Source organism: Pyrus communis, chromosome 3 (genome assembly GCF_963583255.1).
Source record: "Pyrus communis chromosome 3, drPyrComm1.1, whole genome shotgun sequence".
Taxonomy (NCBI): Eukaryota; Viridiplantae; Streptophyta; class Magnoliopsida; order Rosales; family Rosaceae; genus Pyrus; species Pyrus communis.
In genome coordinates, this window is record NC_084805.1 from 29,348,230 (window position 1) to 29,367,568 (window position 19,339).

The window sequence follows — 19,339 nt, forward strand, 5'->3', positions numbered from 1 at the left end:
ATGGCTGAAGAAAGCTTAGTAAATTTGGAAGGAGACGGCTTTCATGCTACTCCACCATCACCACACTCAGATATTGATATCAACCCAAATCAACGTCTTAGTTCTGTCTTGCTAAATGAGTTTAACTATCTTCCATGGGAGAGAGCAGTTTCTCTTGCTCTGGGAGGACGATCAAAGCTTGGTTATGTTAATGGTGCTATTCCAATGCCTGAGACTACCTCACCGGAGTATGATGCTTGGCTATGCAAAGACCAGTTGGTCATGTCGTGGCTACTCAATTCCATGGATCGTAAGATTGCAGAAATTTTTAGCTATGCTGAATCCTCCATGACTCTTTGGAAAAATCTCAAGGAAATGTATGGAAATCAGAACAATGCGGCTAGAGTGTTTCAGTTAAAGAAGGACATTGCTGGTTTGCAACAGGAAGGGAAGCCATTTGTGCAACATCTTGGAAAGCTGACCACTATGTGGAACGAGCTGAATGTGTATCGACCACACACCATCGACGCTGCTGTGCTAACTAAAAGAGCCGAGGAAGACAAAATATTCCAACTCCTAGCAAGTCTGAGTCCTGAATTCGAAGATCTTCGAAGTTATATCCTCATGAATCCCGACCTGCCTTCTTTTTCAAGTGTGTGTGCCACAATTCAAAGAGAAGAGGTTCGAAGGAAAGTCATGACCTTGGACATGAAGGCAAATATACCAGAAGCTAGGGCTTACTTCTCTAACCAAAAACTTGGTGAGGAGAGAGGCTACAAAGGAAAGAAAACTGGCTTAAAATGTAGCCATTGTGATGCTGGTGGGCACTCAAGAGATCGATGCTGGATTCTTCATCCAGAGTTAAAACCAAAGTTTCCTAGGGATAACAAAGGTGTCTCGAAAGGCTCGTACAACCCTTCTTACAAGGCAAATCATGTTGCCACAACTTCTTCTGATGGAGCACTGAAGTTCACCACTAATCCAGCTGCACTGATCAACGAGTTTGCTATGTTTCTTCACAAGAAACAAGGTCTTGGAGATAGTGAAGGACCACTAAATCAGTGTGACAACAATCAAACTGTACTACTAGGACAGTTTACTGGCTTCCTGGCTGGAAATGAAGGCGTGGTACAAAGGGACATCCCAGGTATCTTACACTCCTTCTCAACTGCTCTTAACATTGGTAATGTGCATGATTATTGGATTATAGATTCTGGAGCCACTGATCATATGACTAACAAGTCTACAAACTTGCATAAATTTGAAAAATTTTCTATTCCATCCCAAGTGTCAGTTGCCAATGGAAAAAATGCTATGGTTGTGGGAAAAGGAAAAATACATTTGATCTCAAGTGATGTCGAGTCTGAGGCTCTTTATGTTCCCTCATTCCCTTTTCAACTTTTATCTGTTAGCAAGATCACAAACTCATTAAATTGTCTTGCCATTTTCTCTCCAAAAAATGTGATCTTTCAGGATGTAGTCACCAAGAAGACGATTGGTGAAGGATTTTTCTTAAATGGTCTCTACTATCTTTCCAAGCATATTCAAGTTCCCAAGGTTTTTCAAGTCACTTCAAGCTTAGCTCAAGAACAACAACTTTGGCACCAACGCCTAGCACATCCTTCTGAAAAAGTTCTATCCACCTTGTTCCCAAATATGTGCAAAGTTACAAGTCCTTGTGATGTTTGTCATTTTTCTAAGTTTACTAGATTACCATTTACTTCCTCTTTGTCTACGGCTAGTAACCCTTTTGAAATTGTGCATTCCGATGTTTGGGGACCAACTATAGAGTCTTTTGATGGATACAAATATTTTGTAACTTTTGTGGATGATTTCACAAGGATTACTTGGTTGTATCTTTTGAAATTTAAAAGTGAAGTGATGGAAGTTTTTCAAGATTTTCATAGACTTGTGGCCACCCAATTTGCTTCAAAAATTCATATTTTACGATCAGATAACGGCACAGAATATATGTCTCATAACATGTCACACTACTTGAGCACGCATGGTATATTACACCAAACAAGCTGTGTTGGAACACCTCAACAAAATGGGGTGGCCGAGAGGAAGAATAGAGATCTACTTGAGAAGACTAGAGCTCTTATGTTTCACATGAATGTGCCTAAAAAGTTTTGGTCTCAAGGAGTTCTTACTGCGGCATATCTCATCAATAGATTGCCTAGTAAAGTGTTGAATTTTAAATCACCTTATGAGGTCTTGAAAAATAGAAAGATCAACTTTTCCCATTTGAGAGTCTTTGGGTGTACATGCTTTGTTCACATTCAAACTCAAAATCGTGACAAGCTAGACCCAAGGGCTGCCAAATGTGTCTTTCTAGGTTATTCATCTACCCAAAAAGGTTACAAGTGCTATAATTCAACAACTAGAAAAATGGTTGTTTCAAGGGATGTTAAATTTGAAGAACATGTTCCTTACTTCTCACAATCACTGGATTACTCTAGACAGGGGGAGCATTTGATGGACTTATTTCCTTTTCCATATCCAAACGGAGAAGATGCAACATGCACTCCTAGTGATCATGTGCCGGATGATGTTAACCTTCACTCGGTGGAACATCTTGAAGATGAAAACCCTTCCTCATCAGAGATTCACACTGCATCCTCCAGTGATCCTTCCAACCATGATGTTGTTCAAATACCTGTAGTTCAATCTCCTACAGTTCGTCGCAATCCTGCACGAGAGAGGAAACTTCCATCCAAGTTGCATGATTATGTGACCTACACTGCCAGGTATCCCGTGACTGATGTTATTGATTATAGCAAAGTCTCATCTTCTTTTGCTACATTCCTAAGTGCCATTAATGAAGCTCGAGAACCTCAAAGTTTTCAAGAAGCCAATCTTCACAGTGAGTGGAGAAATGCTATGGCAGAGGAGCTTCAAGCCCTCCATGAAAATAACACATGGACTATAGTGAAACTTCCAAAAGGAAAGAAGGCAGTGGGGAGTCGTTGGGTGTACAAAACTAAGTTTCATTCAGATGGCACAATCGAAAGGAATAAGGCTCGCTTGGTTGCTCGAGGTTTTACACAAACCTATGGCGTCGATTATAAAGAGACATTTGCTCCGGTGGCAAAAATGAACACTGTTAGAGTATTGTTGTCGGTTGCAATTAACAATGCATGGCCTCTATTTCAAATGGATGTTAAAAATGCTTTCCTGCATGGTGAACTTGAAGAAGAGGTTTACATGAAGCTACCCCCAGGTCATCCTCAATCAAACAATCTAGAAATGGTGTGCAAACTCCATAAATCCATTTATGGTCTCAAGCAAAGTCCACGTGCATGGTATGCCAAGCTCAGTCATGTTCTGGAAAGGGTTGGTTTTTGTCCAAGTATTGCGGATTCTTCCCTATTTGTTCGTTCCAGCTTAGTGGGTAAACTAGTTGTGCTCATTTATGTTGATGATCTAATTGTGACAGGTGATAATATGTCAGAGATTATTGCTCTTAAACAGTATCTCAACAACAAGTTTGCTATCAAGGATCTTGGCACTCTCAAATACTTTCTGGGCATCGAGATGGCACACTCTCACAAGGGTTTCTTCCTCAACCAACGCAAGTATGTCATGGATCTTCTTCACGAAGCAAAAATGACAGATTGCAAGCCTGCTCGTACCCCCTTGGATAGCAACTTGAAGCTAAAAACTCACGGTGATCCAGTTCCCAATTTAAGTTACTATCAAAGAATGGTTGGCAAACTCATTTATCTGACTATCACACGTCCTGATATATCATATGCTGTCAGCATTGTTAGCCAGTTTATGCACTCTCCAAGCATGGATCATTTGAAGATTGTTCATCGTGTGCTACGTTATCTTAAGGGTTCCATTGGTAGAGGAATTCTTATGCGCAACAATAGTCACACTCAGATCTCAGGCTATACCGATGCTGACTGGGCAGGCAATTCTCTCGATCGCAAGTCTACCACTGGGTTTTTTACGTTTGTGGGAGGCAACCTAGTTACCTGGAAAAGCAAGAAACAAAGTGTTGTTGCACGCTCTAGTGCAGAGGCAGAGTATCGTGCTATGGCGTCCACTGCTTGTGAACTTATTTGGCTCAAAAGCCTTCTGTTGACTTTAGGTTTTCCTCATCAACAACCCATGTCCCTACACTGTGATAATCAGGCCGCGATGCACATTGCATCGAATCCTGTATTCCATGAGCGAACTAAACATATTGAAGTTGATTGTCACTACGTCAGAAATCAAGTTCAGTCCAAGGTGATCGACACTCACTACACGCGCAATCATGATCAACTTGCGGATATTTTCACAAAAGGATTACCCTCTGCTGATTTTCAACGTCTTTTGTTCAAGCTTGGATCAATTAATCCCTTTGATCCAGCTTGAGGGGGAGTATTGGAAGAAAACATGGGTGTATGGTGACCTTTACTTTTCCATGTTTTCCTCACCTTTACTTTTCCATGTTTTATGCTCCATGTTTTCTGCTTGTCCTCTTTTTCTTTCGGCTTCTGTTTTTCTTTTCCTTTCTTCCAAAGCTCATTTATATGAGCTTCCCTTGTACATTGTTTTTACACAATACAAAATATAGACATTCAAATTTCAATAGAGATAAATTGGTTTTTTTTTTTTTTCTTCTTCTTTTTTCTGGTTTGCAGTAACAGCGCTGAAAGGGGAAGAAGATGAAGATGGGGGAGAAGAGAGAGACCGCGGGGGGAGGGGGAGGGGGGTGGAAACGGGACATGGGACATGAGGGTTTTTTTTTTACTTTTCTTTATTATTTTAATATTTAAATTTTATTAAATAATTTTTTTTAATTTTTAATAATATTTTTTTAATTTTTTAATAGAAAATGAGTCCGAATCAAGTTACTTCAGTATTTAACTAAAAAATAAACGGTCAAGCTAACAGAAGGTATAAAATTAGTACAAATTTTAAAGATGAGGTATGACATTGTCAATTTTAAAAGATGAGATATTAAAATGTCGTGAAACCAATAGTGAAGGTAGTTTTTTGTACTTTACCTAAAAAAAATTAACAGAAATATTTTATGCGGCAGGCATGCTTACTGATACTTTTTTTTGTATCGAACTGCAGTTGGTGCGTGTGGGTTTGGTTCATTTGGAGCAACGATCAATGGTGGGGATGTCTCAGGTGCCTCTGACCTTTATCGCAAGGCTGTTTGATGTGGTACTTGTTACCAGGTGAGAATGCACGATTCTAAGCACGAAGATATGAGTATATGTGTGCACGCGCACGGGTTATTTGTTTCTGGTCACGTATACTATTTAGTTTTGCTTAATGGTTCATTAGGTGAGGTGCACCAACAGTGCCCGTTGCTCAAAAAAACCGCACAGATTTCATCCTGAGCAAACAAGCATTTGGTCGGATGGCTGTAACTACTAAGGCAGCTGCTTCTTTGTTTTCTCTTGGTTTCGTTGACACCGAATACAGACGGTAAGAGCATATAAGTCTTGAAAGCAACTTTGAGGAAACTTCATGATTAATTTCTACTTCAGATTTTGTGATAAATTTTTCATCACTAAAAACTGACTCAGGTAGCTCTATCTGTCTCTCTTCACAAAACAGTGTTTCATGCAGCTATCCAAACAAAAATATTACGATCAAGATTGACGAGAACCGTAATTATCTTCGTATATTTGGCTTTTGCAGTATTGTACCAGCAACGGAAGAAAAATATCACAGCTATCCAGCTATGTGAGGTACATTATATGCTCTTTTATTATTACTCACAAACTTGTGCTTAATTTTATTTCGTCAATATTTATGAACCAACCAACCCACGAATGTTGATTACGCTGGCTAGTTGGTCAGGGTAGTGTGTCTGGCTCTTTCATTGCTCAGCTCTTTGCAAGCAATTGTTTTTTGTTCAAAAGGAAACAAAAGTTAAGTTAGACTTATAGTTATACACCAAATAAAATATATAACAAGGAGCAGCGTATGAATTCAATCAAGTTGATATCTTTTAGCTAAACTCTCGTTCTTGTATCTGTTGAATTTATTTGCTTTATTCTTATGTTACCCTCATCATGACATATTAATTGAAATAATATAAAAACTTTGCAGACAAACAACTTTGTATGCAAAGTATTAGACAGGAGTTATGGAGCAGTTTGGACAACAACCTCGTAATGCTGATGGTGATGAGACTTGGGTTCTTCCTCACAATAAGTCCTGGTTTGGCTTAGCTTAATTTTAAAAAACAGTGAGTATAAAAAAAATTGGAGCATTTTAAGTATTTGGTAAACACTTTAAATCAATTTTTTTTTTTTTTTTTTTTTTGAAGTTACAGGGGAAAAAAAAGTTGAAAATTAGAAGCTGGAAATAGCAGCTTCAACAAAACAGCTTATTTTGGTAAAACACTGATGAACAGTAAAAAATAAAAGAACTTTTCAATTTTTCAATCCTACCTTCTTTCTCTCTATCATCAGTCGTGCCCTCCTCTTCTACCTCTATCATCAGTCGTACACATTTTCAATATGTTGCTTTCAAAACTCAATTTTTGTTTTGAAAATTATATAAACCGTTGTTTCTTTCTGTATATTTTGGTCTTTCGTGCATGAGATCAATTTATATAGAGAGATGAAATAAAAATTGTGGGGCTAAATAATTTAGGGACTTGAAAAGGAATTATAGCAGAAGAAAACAAAAAGGACAAAGTCAAAACGTACAAATCACAACGGAACAAATTTATGTCTATTGACATTATCTTTATCTTTATTAAGAGAAGAAATCCCATCTTTAAGGTGATCTTTATCTCCGTTCGGAGAAGTAATCCCATCTTTAAGGTGAGAAGCTTTCTCACGTTTCTTTCTGTGGAGAAATTTTTCTAAGTGACGGGAACACCATGACACATGGTGTTCCTCACACATGGGGATTTAGTTTTTTATATTTATTGAAATATAAAATTAAAGGATATTCAAGATGTCAAATCACCATGTGTGAGGGAACACCATGTGTCATGGTGTTCCCGTCACTTGGAAAAATTTCTCCTTTCTGTGGAGGAGAATACTCCTTGTCAAATCATAGGTTAATAATAATTTACGTTTTATATTTAATGTTTATAATAAACTAAAATATAAATATGTTTAAAATATTTAAATAAAAACATATTTACTCCAATAATAACATACCACGACACTGAAATGTTGGACAAATATATGACTCAGGAGTTGAAGTGGATTGATGTTTTCTTTTGCAAGTGGGAATGCGCGCGCGCACACACTTATGTACAATACAAAAAGTTGCTGCTATATATATAATTGTGCTGCCAAATTATTATGAAAGACGCTATTGATAGAGAAATTTTTTATTGTGCTTAGAATACAAGTAGTATATTATGTGTTATTATATAAATGAAAGAAAATTTTATTTTTTAAGTTGTTAATTTTTTAGCATAAGTATTTCATCACTTGCATAACTAGTGATACGTGGTGTACCACTCCGTGTTCCGAACACATTGAAAAATATCTCTTATTAATGATACGATTTTTACTTAAAGATGCGCGGTCCACATTCCAATGAATTATAAACATTATCTAACAACGTATGCCTGGCTAGCAAAATATCTAAAATTAGAGTCATTTAGTATAACGATCTATTGGTATTCTTTTACTTATAAGTAAGATGTGTTAAGTTTGAATTTCAAAAATAATGAATTTGTAACCAATTTATTCTCCATATTCTCCATACCACGAGGGCTAGTATCGCAAAAGGCTTCAACTCAAACATTTTATAGGCAATTTAACTGCTTTACTTTACAGTAAAAGTTTATGTCCAACATGCCATAGGAAATTTAACTCTGAAAAAAAAAAAAAGACAAGGGTTGTCTGCCCTCCCACTTTTCGTGTCCTCCTGTGCCCTCCTATTTGTGTGATTACGGTTAAGTCACATCAACATTTTATATTACTATTCATCTTTGTCTTATTATCTTTATAAAAAAAATAATATAAAATGTTAACATAGCTTAACCGTGATCACACAAAACATGAGGGTACAGAAAATGAAACGGCAAACTCTCTGGAGAACTACCGCTATCTCCACCGCCTAGTTGTATCCGAATAGTGGATTTGTCCAGCTATCAATTCAACGGAACAACTCCATCATCGTTCCTCCAGCGTGCATGGAATTTGAGCAACTTAAATGTCAGCAACAATCTCCTTGAGGGCCAAATACCATCTTTCAACTGTTCTTATTCTCCTTGTGTTAGAAGCTTGGATTTCTCCCACAATGATTTCAGTGGCATAATTCCCCTTGGACTTGGTAACTGTTCAAAATTGGAGCTCTTTCGTGCAGGCTTCAATAACCTTTCGGGGACACTTCCAAGCGATATTCACAATGCTCGAGCACTTGAAGAAATTTCGTTGCCTTCCAATAAGCTTTCCGGGGCAATTGGTGAGAACATTGCCAATCTTACCAACCTCGCAATCTTGGATCTCTACTCTAATCAGCTGAGTGGCACACTTCCTCTTCATATTGGGAAGCTCTCCAGATTGAAGCTCCTAATCCTCCATTTCAACAATCTAGAGGGTCTTCGACTCTTCTGCCTCCGTCTTTGATGAATTGCTCAAGCCTTGCAGAACTGAATCTAGGATTCAACCAGTTGGAAGGAGATCTCTCTGTGCTTAATTTCTCCAAACTTACTCATCTTATTAAACTTGACCTAATGCGTAATCACTTCACGGGTCCCTTGCCAATAAACGTTTACTCATGCAAGTCCTTGATAGCACTCCGACTGAGTGCAAATGATCTAGAGGGACAATTACAACATGAAATTCTTTCTTTGAAATCCTTGTCATTCCTTGCGCTTGCTTACAACAGATTGACCAATGTCACAGGGGCAATGAAGATATTGAAGGATTGCAAAAGTTTAAGGGTACTCATTTTGACAAATAATTTTCTAGGTGAAGAAATGCCAGATGGTGATCTCACGGTTGATTCATCTGGGTTCCAAAATCTCAGCATGCTCAGTATGTCAAGGTGCCAACTGACAGGAAAAATACCTGTATGGCTGTCGAAGCTCGAGAAAATGGTAGTTCTGGACCTGTCTTTTAACGGACTCACGGGACCAATACCTGGTTGGTTGGGGACTCTTCCAAGTCTTTCCCATATATACTTGGATAATAACTTCATTTCAGGTGAATTTCCAAAGGAGCTTTGCAGACTACAAGCTCTCAGGTCGGAAAAGGCTGCAACTCAAACAGGTCACAACGATTTAGAGTTGCCTGTCTACTACAGCTTTACTGGGGCAACTATTTTACAGTACAAGAATTTCTCCAACATGGAGGCAAGAATCAGCCTCAGGAACAACAATCTAAGTGGCAATATACCCCGCGATATTGGAAAATTGCTACTTCTCCAAAAACTGGATATTAGTTTTAACAAATTCTCTGGCAACATTCCACGCGAAATCTCGAAATCAGGAAACCATCTTTTTGGTGAAATCCCAGCATCACGATCAAATCTTAATTTCTTGTCTTCATTTAGTGTTGCCTGCAATAAACTCCAAGGCCAAATACCGTTAGGCACTCAGCTCCAAGGCTTCAATGCTACTGCCTTTGAGGGTAACCCGGGACTTTGCGGTTCCCCGCTTCCAAATAAGTGCCCGAAGAAGAGTCCAGGTGATAGTGATACGACTAAGGACCGGGAAGATGTACACGACTCTGGGAATGGAATTCCATGGCTTCAAATTTCAGTATCTCTTGGTTTCATTGTAGGGTTTTGGGGAGTTTGTGGCCCTTTAGCTTTGAGCAGGTCATGGCGATATGCATATTTCGAGTTTTTCTCCAATGTTGTAGATCGTTTTGTGTGTTAATCAAGTGTACTTTTCTTTGAGAAATAAAAGACTTATTTACTAATCACATTACTGCTACTATGCTGCATCGTAACAATCTAAGATATACAAGAGCTTTTGATAACCATTTTGTTTTCAGCTTTCAATTTTTGTTTTTATTTTTTTGAAAACTGAAATTTTGTTTGACAACATTGAAAACTTAAAACGAAAAACTGAAAACAACTTCCTTGAGTTTTCAAAATTTGACCTTGAGTTTTTACTTTTTGACTTTCAGTTCCAAACAAGATTTCATTTTTAAAGGCAAGTTGTTTAATTTCTCAAGTCATAGGTCTTTTGTTTCTTATTTATCCTTGTTCTTCTTCTTCTTGGTTTTACACCTATACTTTAATTGGATTTCGATCCGAATCCAATGTATTAATAGGATATAGATTTGACAATTCAATCCGACAGTTCGTTAATGATTCAAATCTGGTGTCTTTTATAGCAAATATGATCTGATAATAATCGGATTCGGTAACCCGATAGTCCGTTTTCATTCCGACGTAATACCATGTTTTAATCATTTTGCGATTAGCTAGGGTTTTGTGGGAGTTTTCCACCACTCATGAAGCTCAATTCCTTAGGTTCATGGGCATTTGCCGTTGGGTGATTTGGAAGGAGCGATGCAATGTTATATATGTTTGGACAGAGTATTGTCCTCGTCCTACTGCGAGATCAAATCTTTTGCACCCAAAATGAGTTTATAAACAAGTGTCAATCAATAATTGAGGCACACCCATGCTGTGCACTCCACAGTTCAATCGCTGCTTCTTTATCGGTTACGTGAGTATAATGCTTCTTAGATTTGCCAAAGGGTTTCCACCCAGGACTTGCCATTTCTGCAACTGCAGCTGGCATGTACATGGAATCGCCAACTATTGGTGCACCAAGCGCAGCCAGTTGTGCTCGAACCTGCATCATCAATGTAGTTATTTCCAACGAAATTATCATTATCTGACCTTACTTGCAACACAAACTATTAAAAGAATCGTCGATATTCTTTTAACTCCTAGTTCCTTAGAATCCAATGACATAACTAATGGAAACAGAATACAGTAACCATGTAAGATTCAAGTGATACATTCCTTGTGCCAAAGAACGAGAAGTCAGAGTTTTTAGATATTTAGTTATAACTCATCTTTCCAAAATCTTGAATTCTAAACTACAGAAAATCTTATTCCTTTTGAAATATTATATGCTTGAAGCAGCAGGACGTCTCCTTTTATTTGAGCCAATTTAAAGCCAATATTAATAATAAGACCATATCTCAGTGATCTCAGGAAAAAAAAAAAAAAAAAAAAACAATTTGAGAAAATGATCACTAATTGAATTCATGTATCAGTATAGATTTTTGCTCCTAACCTGATGAGTCCGCCCAGTCAGAAGGTTGATTTTAAAGGCCACCCGCAGTATCAGTATAGATCTCAGGAAATATCATATGCATATTCTTTTGAAGGCCACCCGCAGTCTTCAACACAATATTTCTGTTCAACAACAGAACTTGGCCAGGGAACCTCCTTGCATTCCATGACTTCAAGTTGACACAAACTCCACCGTTCCATGAAATCTGCGTTGCCAATAATTGTCTAGCTTCATACGGAAGGAGTTTACTACTAAGTGTAAAAATTTCACAAAGTATATTTCTATTCACGAAGTTTGTTTCTTCAACAGTGGTTGGAAGATGTTACATCTAGTTAAAGAAAGCTTTCAATGGGTGGGCTTCAATTAATTAAAACTTTAAATTGGCTTTTAAAACATTTATAAAAACCGAAAGAACAAGACATAATCCTGAAATTGCTTCAAACAACGGTCATGTCCTGTCTATTTGAATCATCCCACCAAATGCCTGTCGTGAGAAATAATGGTTTTTAGTTCTACACACAAGCAGCACACACTGAAGGTGTCATTTCAGCTCCAAATAGGAAAACAGAAAGGAAAGATATTGGCAAAATAATGTGGTGAGGATGTAAATCCCTCAAGGCACTTGACACATTCAAAGTGCAACTCCTCAAACACCGAACTAGTTTCCATGCCAAGTTAATTGGACGCATGTAGTGAGTAATTGTTCCAATTGGCACAGGGGCAGCGGCAAGAGCAAGATAATGCTTCTTCACCTTTTCCTCCTGGGTGAAAGAAAAGATAAATAAACTTAATGACCTAAAGAAAACAAACTCCATGCTGGAGGCAAGCAATAAGGAACCCCTCAGCTTCTGAGTTATCACACTCTGCCCTCCCCCTCCCAGTAATTATGGCTATCAAAATTATGTATGCCAAAGCATGAAATTGCAAAACTTACTCTCATTTTTCCGTGAAAAACTGAGCAATACTCCTTGGTTCTAGCTAAGACAACACTGCAAGTGAGTGAGCAGAAACTCTTGGTGGTCGATTCTTGGTGGTCCATTGTCTGAGGGACATGGAAGCAACCGAGTATATTCAGGGTAGCTGAAAGAAGGTATGATATCAACGTCAGCAAACCGTAGAACACGAAATGGCAGAAACTCTATGTAACATTTTGTTGTTGGCGACAACTATATCGACACATTATCCATCACAATGGTCAAAATTATAAAACTCTAAAACGATAGAGATTCAAATTTTCATTTCCAGATTCTTTTGCTCTGCTCATTTTCTCAGTAACCAAACAAAATGCTTCCGAATTCGACCAGTTTAATCCAAGCCTCACTTTTAACAAATAGATACAAACAATTAAAAGCCAAAATCTCAGAGCTTCCATTTCGATTACAAAGAAAGAATTTGGTATTCTAAAACGATAAAGATTCAAAATTTCCATTCCACATTCTTAATCTCTGATCATTTTCTCGGTTACCAAACAAACTGCTTCCAAGTTCGACCTTCATTCGAACTCTCACTTTCAACAAATAAATACCAACAATTAAGCCAAAATCTCAGAAACCCAAAAACAAAAACAAACAAAAAAACATCAAAGTCGGAAAATTTAAGGTACCCATTTGCAGAAGAAGCAGCAGTTGGCTGCGAAACATCTTGTTTCAGGGACTGACGTGCAGATTTTCGTTTATTCGAACTCCGAGAAAACCATGCCACCTTAACGTGCCTGTAGCTGTTGGAGTGTTCACTGAGAGCAACGTGGGTGAGTGCTAACGTGCGCACAAGGGCCGCCGGCGCACTGAAACTCCGGCAGCCGTTGGCCAACACTGAGGAGAAGCTCACCGGCCCCATCTTCTTCCTCCGGAGGCTGAAGCTGGACAATACAAGCTGCTATTTGAGTTGATTATTGGGGTGAGGTTTAACTGAGATTTTGATTTCTCCGGGTTGTGGGTCGGGTTTTTACAGAGTAATGGACCGCGTCCAAAAGCATTATCCAAGCTTGATCGTGTCCAGTAGGGATTGGCCCTCTGTTACCCAACTACCCTTGAGTTGGGCCCGATGAAGTTCTCAGGCTTTTTTTCTACCATCTAGGAGCTTGTTTAGAAGTGTATTTAAAATAACTGAAAATGCTTTTAGTGAAAATATCTTTGGGGTCCAAAAGTATTTGAAGCGTTTTCAGCAAAAAGCACCATGAAGTCCTTCAAGTGCTTTTCCAAATTTCACTTGCAGTTTAACTAATGATTGGTTCCAAACATATTTTAACCAAAAACGTTTTTAGCCATTTAAAAAGTATTTCCAAACAAGCGGTAGATTGAGAAGTTCTTGTGTACAATCAACTGTATGCACTAAAACAATAAGAATAATGATAGGGAGCCCAAATTTTGAAACCAAATTTGCAAGTCAAATGATATGTCACCAATAAGAACCAAACACATTAATCGATACTTAATTAATAATCCAATAATTTACAACCACATTATTTGAATAGTAAATTTGGTTGAAAAAATTTGATGTCCCTAATATTACCCAAACAATAAATATAAAACTGAATTAGTCCAAACTATTGAAAAGTTATTGAAACAAAAAAAACATTATGGGCTTTGTCTTCCTTCTACCGTCAGCAATCAGCATTGACTTGGCTTGCTTATCGTGTCATTGATACAGCTCAGATGGAGAATTTCCTGATGACCAAAGCCTCTTTTAATGAAGTGCTTGTTTCCAAACACACACTTCATGGTGAGGCTTGCACGGGCCCATAACCATGTGGTTTGATACCATATTTGAATTTTTTATAACCAGACGCGCCCAAGGGCCCACTCTAACGAGACCGACACTTTCTGCTTTTTATGAAATGCTTCTTAAGAACTCAAAGGCCAGACCCACACTTCTTGGTGACCAAAGCTTCTTCCACGTTACTATAGACCAAGACTAATATCGTGGAATTTTTAGATCTACGTGTTTGAATGCTTGGAAAAACATTACCACAAACCAAGACTAAAATCGTGGAATTTTAGATCTATGGGTCTCCTGGGCCCCACTTAGAGGTTCAACGGAGTGAGACTTCTTTTCAGGAAGGGCTTCTTAAAAACTCAAAGGCTGGACCCACACTTCCTGGTGACCAAAGTCTCTTTTCAGGAATTGCTTGTTTCCAAACAATAAATATAAAACTGAATTAGTCCAGACTATTGAAAAGTTATTGAAACAAAAAAAACATTATGGGCTTTGTCTTCCTTTTACCGTCAGCAATCAATATTGACTTGGCTTGCTTATCGTGTCATTGATACAGCTCAGATGGAGAATTTCCTGATGACCAAAGCCTCTTTTAAAGAAGTGCTTGTTTCCAAACACACACTTCATGGTGAGGCTTGCATGGGCCCATAACCATGTGGTTTGATACCATATTTGAATTTTTTACAACCAAACGCGCCCAAGGGCCCATTCTAACGAGACCGACACTTTCTGCTTTTTATGAAATGCTTCTTAAGAACTCAAAGGCCAGATCCACACTTCTTGGTGACCAAAGCTTCTTCCACGTTATCATAGACCAAGACTAATATCGTGGAATTTTTAGATCTACGTGTCTGAATGCTTGGAAAAACGTTACCACAGACCAAGACTAAAATCGTGGAATTTTTAGATCTATGGATCTCCTGGGCCCCACTTAGAGGTTCAATGGAGTGAGACTTCTTTTCAGGAAGTGCTTCTTAAAAACTCAAAGGCTGAACCCACACTTATTGGTGACCAAAGTCTCTTTTCAGGAAGTGCTTGTTTCCAAACCCACACTTACTGGTGACAAGCTTTGGGCTTGCACAGGCCCATAATTGTGTGGTTCAATACCATGTTGGAATTTGTTAGATCAACGGGCCCAAATGCCCCACTCTAATGAGACCGAAACTGCTTCTAACTTGGTACTTATCGTATGTCCAATCAGTTATGTGTGGGATTTTATCACAAAAAACTTTACTAATAGGGCAATCATATTTAAACCCATCATTTTCTTTGCCCCCACCGATGTGGTATAGCTAACAACCTGCAGAAACAACCGCGCACGTACAACGATTTGATATGTCAGCAATTTCTACAAATATGCACCTTCCAGCACGCATAGCAATTTCTTCCGATGTCGTTTCTACATATTTTTGTCTATAAAAGCAGTATACACCTTTTGAGCAATCTAATATACTTGTATGCCACTTTCAACAAGAACCATGGCGGTGCAGCCTAATCATCTAACTAAATCATATGTCCTCCCACTTTTCGTCTTGTTTATCACAAGCGGTATTTCTGCAACCCATGCTGCTTGCAGCAAAATGGACCAACAGTCTCTTTTTTCTTCATTTGATATCGCTTCTTCTAGTTTAAACTGGTCTTCCAGCGATTGTTGTCGATGGGAGGGCATCACTTGTGATATGGCTGGTAGGGTCACCCATCTGTTGTTGCCCTCCAAACGCCTCAAATGAGTCATTTCTCCATCTCTTGGAAATCTCACGCATCTCACCCACCTCAATCTCTCCCATAATATACTTTCTGGTCACCTGGAAGCTGGATTCTTTCTGTCCTTGGGTCGCCTTCAGATCTTTGATTTGAGCTACAACCTTCTCTCTGGAGAACTACCGCTATCACCACCGCCAAATTATATCCGAATAGTGGATTTGTCCAGCAATCAATTCAACGGAACAACTTCATCATCGTTCCTCCAGCGTGCATGGAATTTGAGCAACTTAAATGTCAGCAACAATCTCCTTAAGGGCCAAATACCATCTTTCAACTGTTCTTATTCTCCTTTTCTTAGAAGCTTGGATTTTTCCCACAATGATTTCAGTGGCATAATTCCCCTTGGACTTGGTAACTGTTCAAAATTGGAGCTCTTTCGTGCAGGCTTCAATAATCTTTTGGGGACACTTCCAAGTGATATTCACAATGCTCGAGCACTTGAAGAAATTTCGTTGCCTTCCAATAAGCTTTCCGGGGCCATTGGTGAGAACATTGCCAATCTTACCAACCTCGCAATCTTGGATCTCTACTCTAATCAGCTAAGTGGCACACTTCCTCTTCATATTGGGAAGCTCTCCAGATTGAAGCTCATAATCCTCCATTTTAACAATCTAGAGAGTTTTCTGCCTTCGTCTTTGATGAATTGCTCAAGCCTTACGGAACTGAATCTAGGATTCAACCAATTGGAAGGAGATCTGTCCGCACTTAATTTCTCCAAACTTACTCAACTTATTAAACTTGACCTAATGTATAATAACTTCGCCGGTCCCTTGCCAATAAGTGTTTACTCATGCAAGTCCTTGATTGCACTCCGACTGAGCGCCAATTATCTGGAGGGACAATTACAGCATGAAATTCTTTCTTTAAAATCCTTGGCATTCCTTTCGCTTTCTAATAACAGATTGACCAATGTGACAGGGGCAATGAAGATATTGAAGGATTGCAAAAGTTTAAGGGTACTCATTTTGGCAAATAATTTTCTAGGTGAAGAAATGCCAGATGGTGATCTCATGGTTGATTCATCTGGGTTCCAAAATCTCAGCATGCTCAGTATGTCAACGTGCCAACTGACAGGAAAAATACCTGTATGGCTGTCGAAGCTCGAGAAAATGGTAGTTCTGGACCTGTCTTTTAACGGAATCACGGGACCAATACCTGGTTGGTTGGGGACTCTTCCAAGTCTTTCCCACATACGCTTGGATAATAACTTCATTTCAGGTGAATTTCCAAAGGAGCTTTGCAGATTACAAGCGCTCAAATCCGAAAAGGCTGCAAGTCAAACAGGTCACGGTGATTTAGAGTTGCCCTTCTACAAAGAAATCGTTCATTCTGCATTTGTGTTACAGTACAAGAATTTGTCCAACATGCCGCCAACAATCAGCCTCGGGAACAACAGTCTAAGTGGCAATGTACCCCGCGATATTGGGCAATTGCAACTTCTCCACCAACTGGATGTTGGTTTTAACAAATTCTCTGGCAACATTCCACACCAAATCTCGAACCTCCGAAACTTGGAGTTGTTAGACCTCTCAAGAAACAATCTTTCGGGTGAAATCCCAGCATCACTATCAAGTCTTAATTTCTTGTCTAGCTTTAGTGTTGCCTACAATAACCTCCAAGGCCAAATACCGTTAGGCACTCAGCTCCAAGGCTTCAATGCTACTGCCTTTGAGGGTAACCCAGGACTTTGCGGTTCCCCGCTTCCAAATAAGTGCCCGAAGAAGAGTCCAGGTGATAGTGATACGACTAAGGACCAGGAAGATGTACACGACTCTGGGAATGGAATTCCATGGCTTCAAATTTCAGCGACTCTTGGTTTCATTGTAGGGTTTTGGGGAGTTTGTGGGCCTTTAGCTTTGAGCAGGTCATGGCGATATGCATATTTCGAATTTTTATCCAATGTAGTTGATCGCTTTGTGCGATAATCAAGTGTACTTTTCTTTGAGAAATAAAAGACTTATTAAGTAGTACACATTACTGTTGTTATGCTGCATCGCAACAATCTAAGATATATAAGAGCGTTTGATAACCATTTTGTTTTCAGCTTTCAGGATTTGTTGTCACTTTTTCGAAGACTAAAATTTTGTTTGTTAACATTGAAAACTAAAAACTACTTCCTTGAGTTTTCAAATTTTGACCTTGAGTTTTTACTTTTTGGCTTTCAGTTCCAAACAAGATTTCACATTTAAAGGCAAGTTATTTAATTTCTTAAGTCATAGGTCTTTTGTTTCTTATTTTACTCCCGATGCCATTTCGAATACACAGAAGACCAAGACACTAAACAACGCAATAAACACGACTTTGAATTAGTTGTCATGACTTGTATTACATGATATGATTTATCTTTGTTCTTCTTCTCCTTGGTTTTACACCTTCACTTTAATTGGATTTTTGATCCAAATCCAGTGTAATTAGGATATAGATTTGAGACTTCAATCTGATAGTTCATTAATGATTCAAATCTAGTATCTCTTATAGCAAATACTAGAAAATGTGTCACATCCCGGCCCGGGACGGATCACTTCCCGGGTCCGCTCCATCACCGTATCACGATATTGTCCGCTTTGGGCTTACCATTCCCTCACGATTTTATTTTTGGGAACTCACGAGCAACTTCTCAGTGGATCACCCATCATGGGATTGCTCTAGCCCCTTTCTCGCTTAACTTCAAAGTTCCTACAGAACCCAAAGCCAGTGAACTCTCAAAAAGTCTCGCGCTAGGTAGGGATGAGAATGTACATATAAGGATCACTCCCCTGGGTGATGTGGGATGTCACAATCCACCCCCCTTAAGGGCCCGACGTCCTCGTCAGCACACACGCGACCAAGGTTAGGATTTGATACCAAATTGTCACATCCCGGCCCGGGACGGATCACTTCCCAAGCCCGCTCCACCACTGTAGCACGATATTGTCCGCTTTGGGCTTACCATTCCCTCACGGTTTTATTTTTGGGAACTCACTAGCAACTTCCCAGTGGGTCACCCATCATGGGATTGCTCTAGCCCCCTTCTCGCTTAACTTCGGAGTTCCTACAGAACCCAAAGCCAGTGAGCTCCCAAAAGGCCTCGCACTAGGTAGGGATGAGAATATACATATAAGGATCACTCCCCTGGACGATGTGGGATGTCACAAAATGTGCCCGCGCGTTGCTGCGGGACTTGAATGCATCACTTTGAACTACATGAATAAGATACATTTTACTTGAATAAATTCAACACAATCATAAATGAAGAAAGGAATAGATGAGTGAATGAGGTCAGTACGATATGCAGCTTCGTTTTTATATACATTTAACTGAGTTGACATGAAAAGACATTGTACAATGAACAGGACGAAACTGAACGTTTTGGTTCCCTAATAAACAGAAGTAACATAAAGTTCACACAAATCTTGCCCCTGTGGTCAATGTGGCAAAATATATATATATATATATATATATATATATATATATATATATATATATATCTTGTAGGTTAGGCAACATAAAAATTGTTTCGTTCTTATTCTAGCATCAAAGTTTTCAAGCACAAACGTGCAAAGCAAAAAACATGCAGGACGCCTGTTTCAGTAAGAAACAGAGGTAACATGCAGTCCACACAAATTTTTCCTTGCAGTTAAGATGGTGTTTCATTCTTGTTCAAGCAGCTAAGTCTTGAAGCAAAAATGTTGAAAGCCAAAAACATGT

General features: G+C 38.9%; 2 protein-coding genes and 3 pseudogenes across 2 annotated transcripts; 4 read left to right on the forward strand and 1 right to left on the reverse strand.

Annotated features, from left to right (window-relative positions):
* On the forward strand, nucleotides 1-1,213 carry LOC137728606 (uncharacterized). Its single transcript, XM_068467341.1, has 2 exons — nucleotides 1-1,107; nucleotides 1,190-1,213. The coding sequence occupies exons 1-2, from the start codon at nucleotides 1-3 to the stop codon at nucleotides 1,211-1,213; spliced, it is 1,131 nt and encodes a 376-aa protein (XP_068323442.1).
* A 3,692-nt stretch (nucleotides 1,214-4,905) lies between these two features.
* LOC137728608 (expansin-like B1) lies at nucleotides 4,906-6,111 on the forward strand (annotated as a pseudogene).
* A 2,425-nt stretch (nucleotides 6,112-8,536) lies between these two features.
* LOC137728609 (receptor-like protein 3) lies at nucleotides 8,537-9,793 on the forward strand. Its single transcript, XM_068467342.1, has one exon. The coding sequence runs from the start codon at nucleotides 8,537-8,539 to the stop codon at nucleotides 9,791-9,793; it is 1,257 nt and encodes a 418-aa protein (XP_068323443.1).
* A 732-nt stretch (nucleotides 9,794-10,525) lies between these two features.
* Nucleotides 10,526-12,350, reverse strand: LOC137728610 (RNA pseudouridine synthase 6, chloroplastic-like; annotated as a pseudogene).
* A 2,966-nt stretch (nucleotides 12,351-15,316) lies between these two features.
* LOC137730066 (tyrosine-sulfated glycopeptide receptor 1-like) lies at nucleotides 15,317-17,689 on the forward strand (annotated as a pseudogene).
* The last annotated feature ends 1,650 nt before the right edge of the window (nucleotides 17,690-19,339 follow it).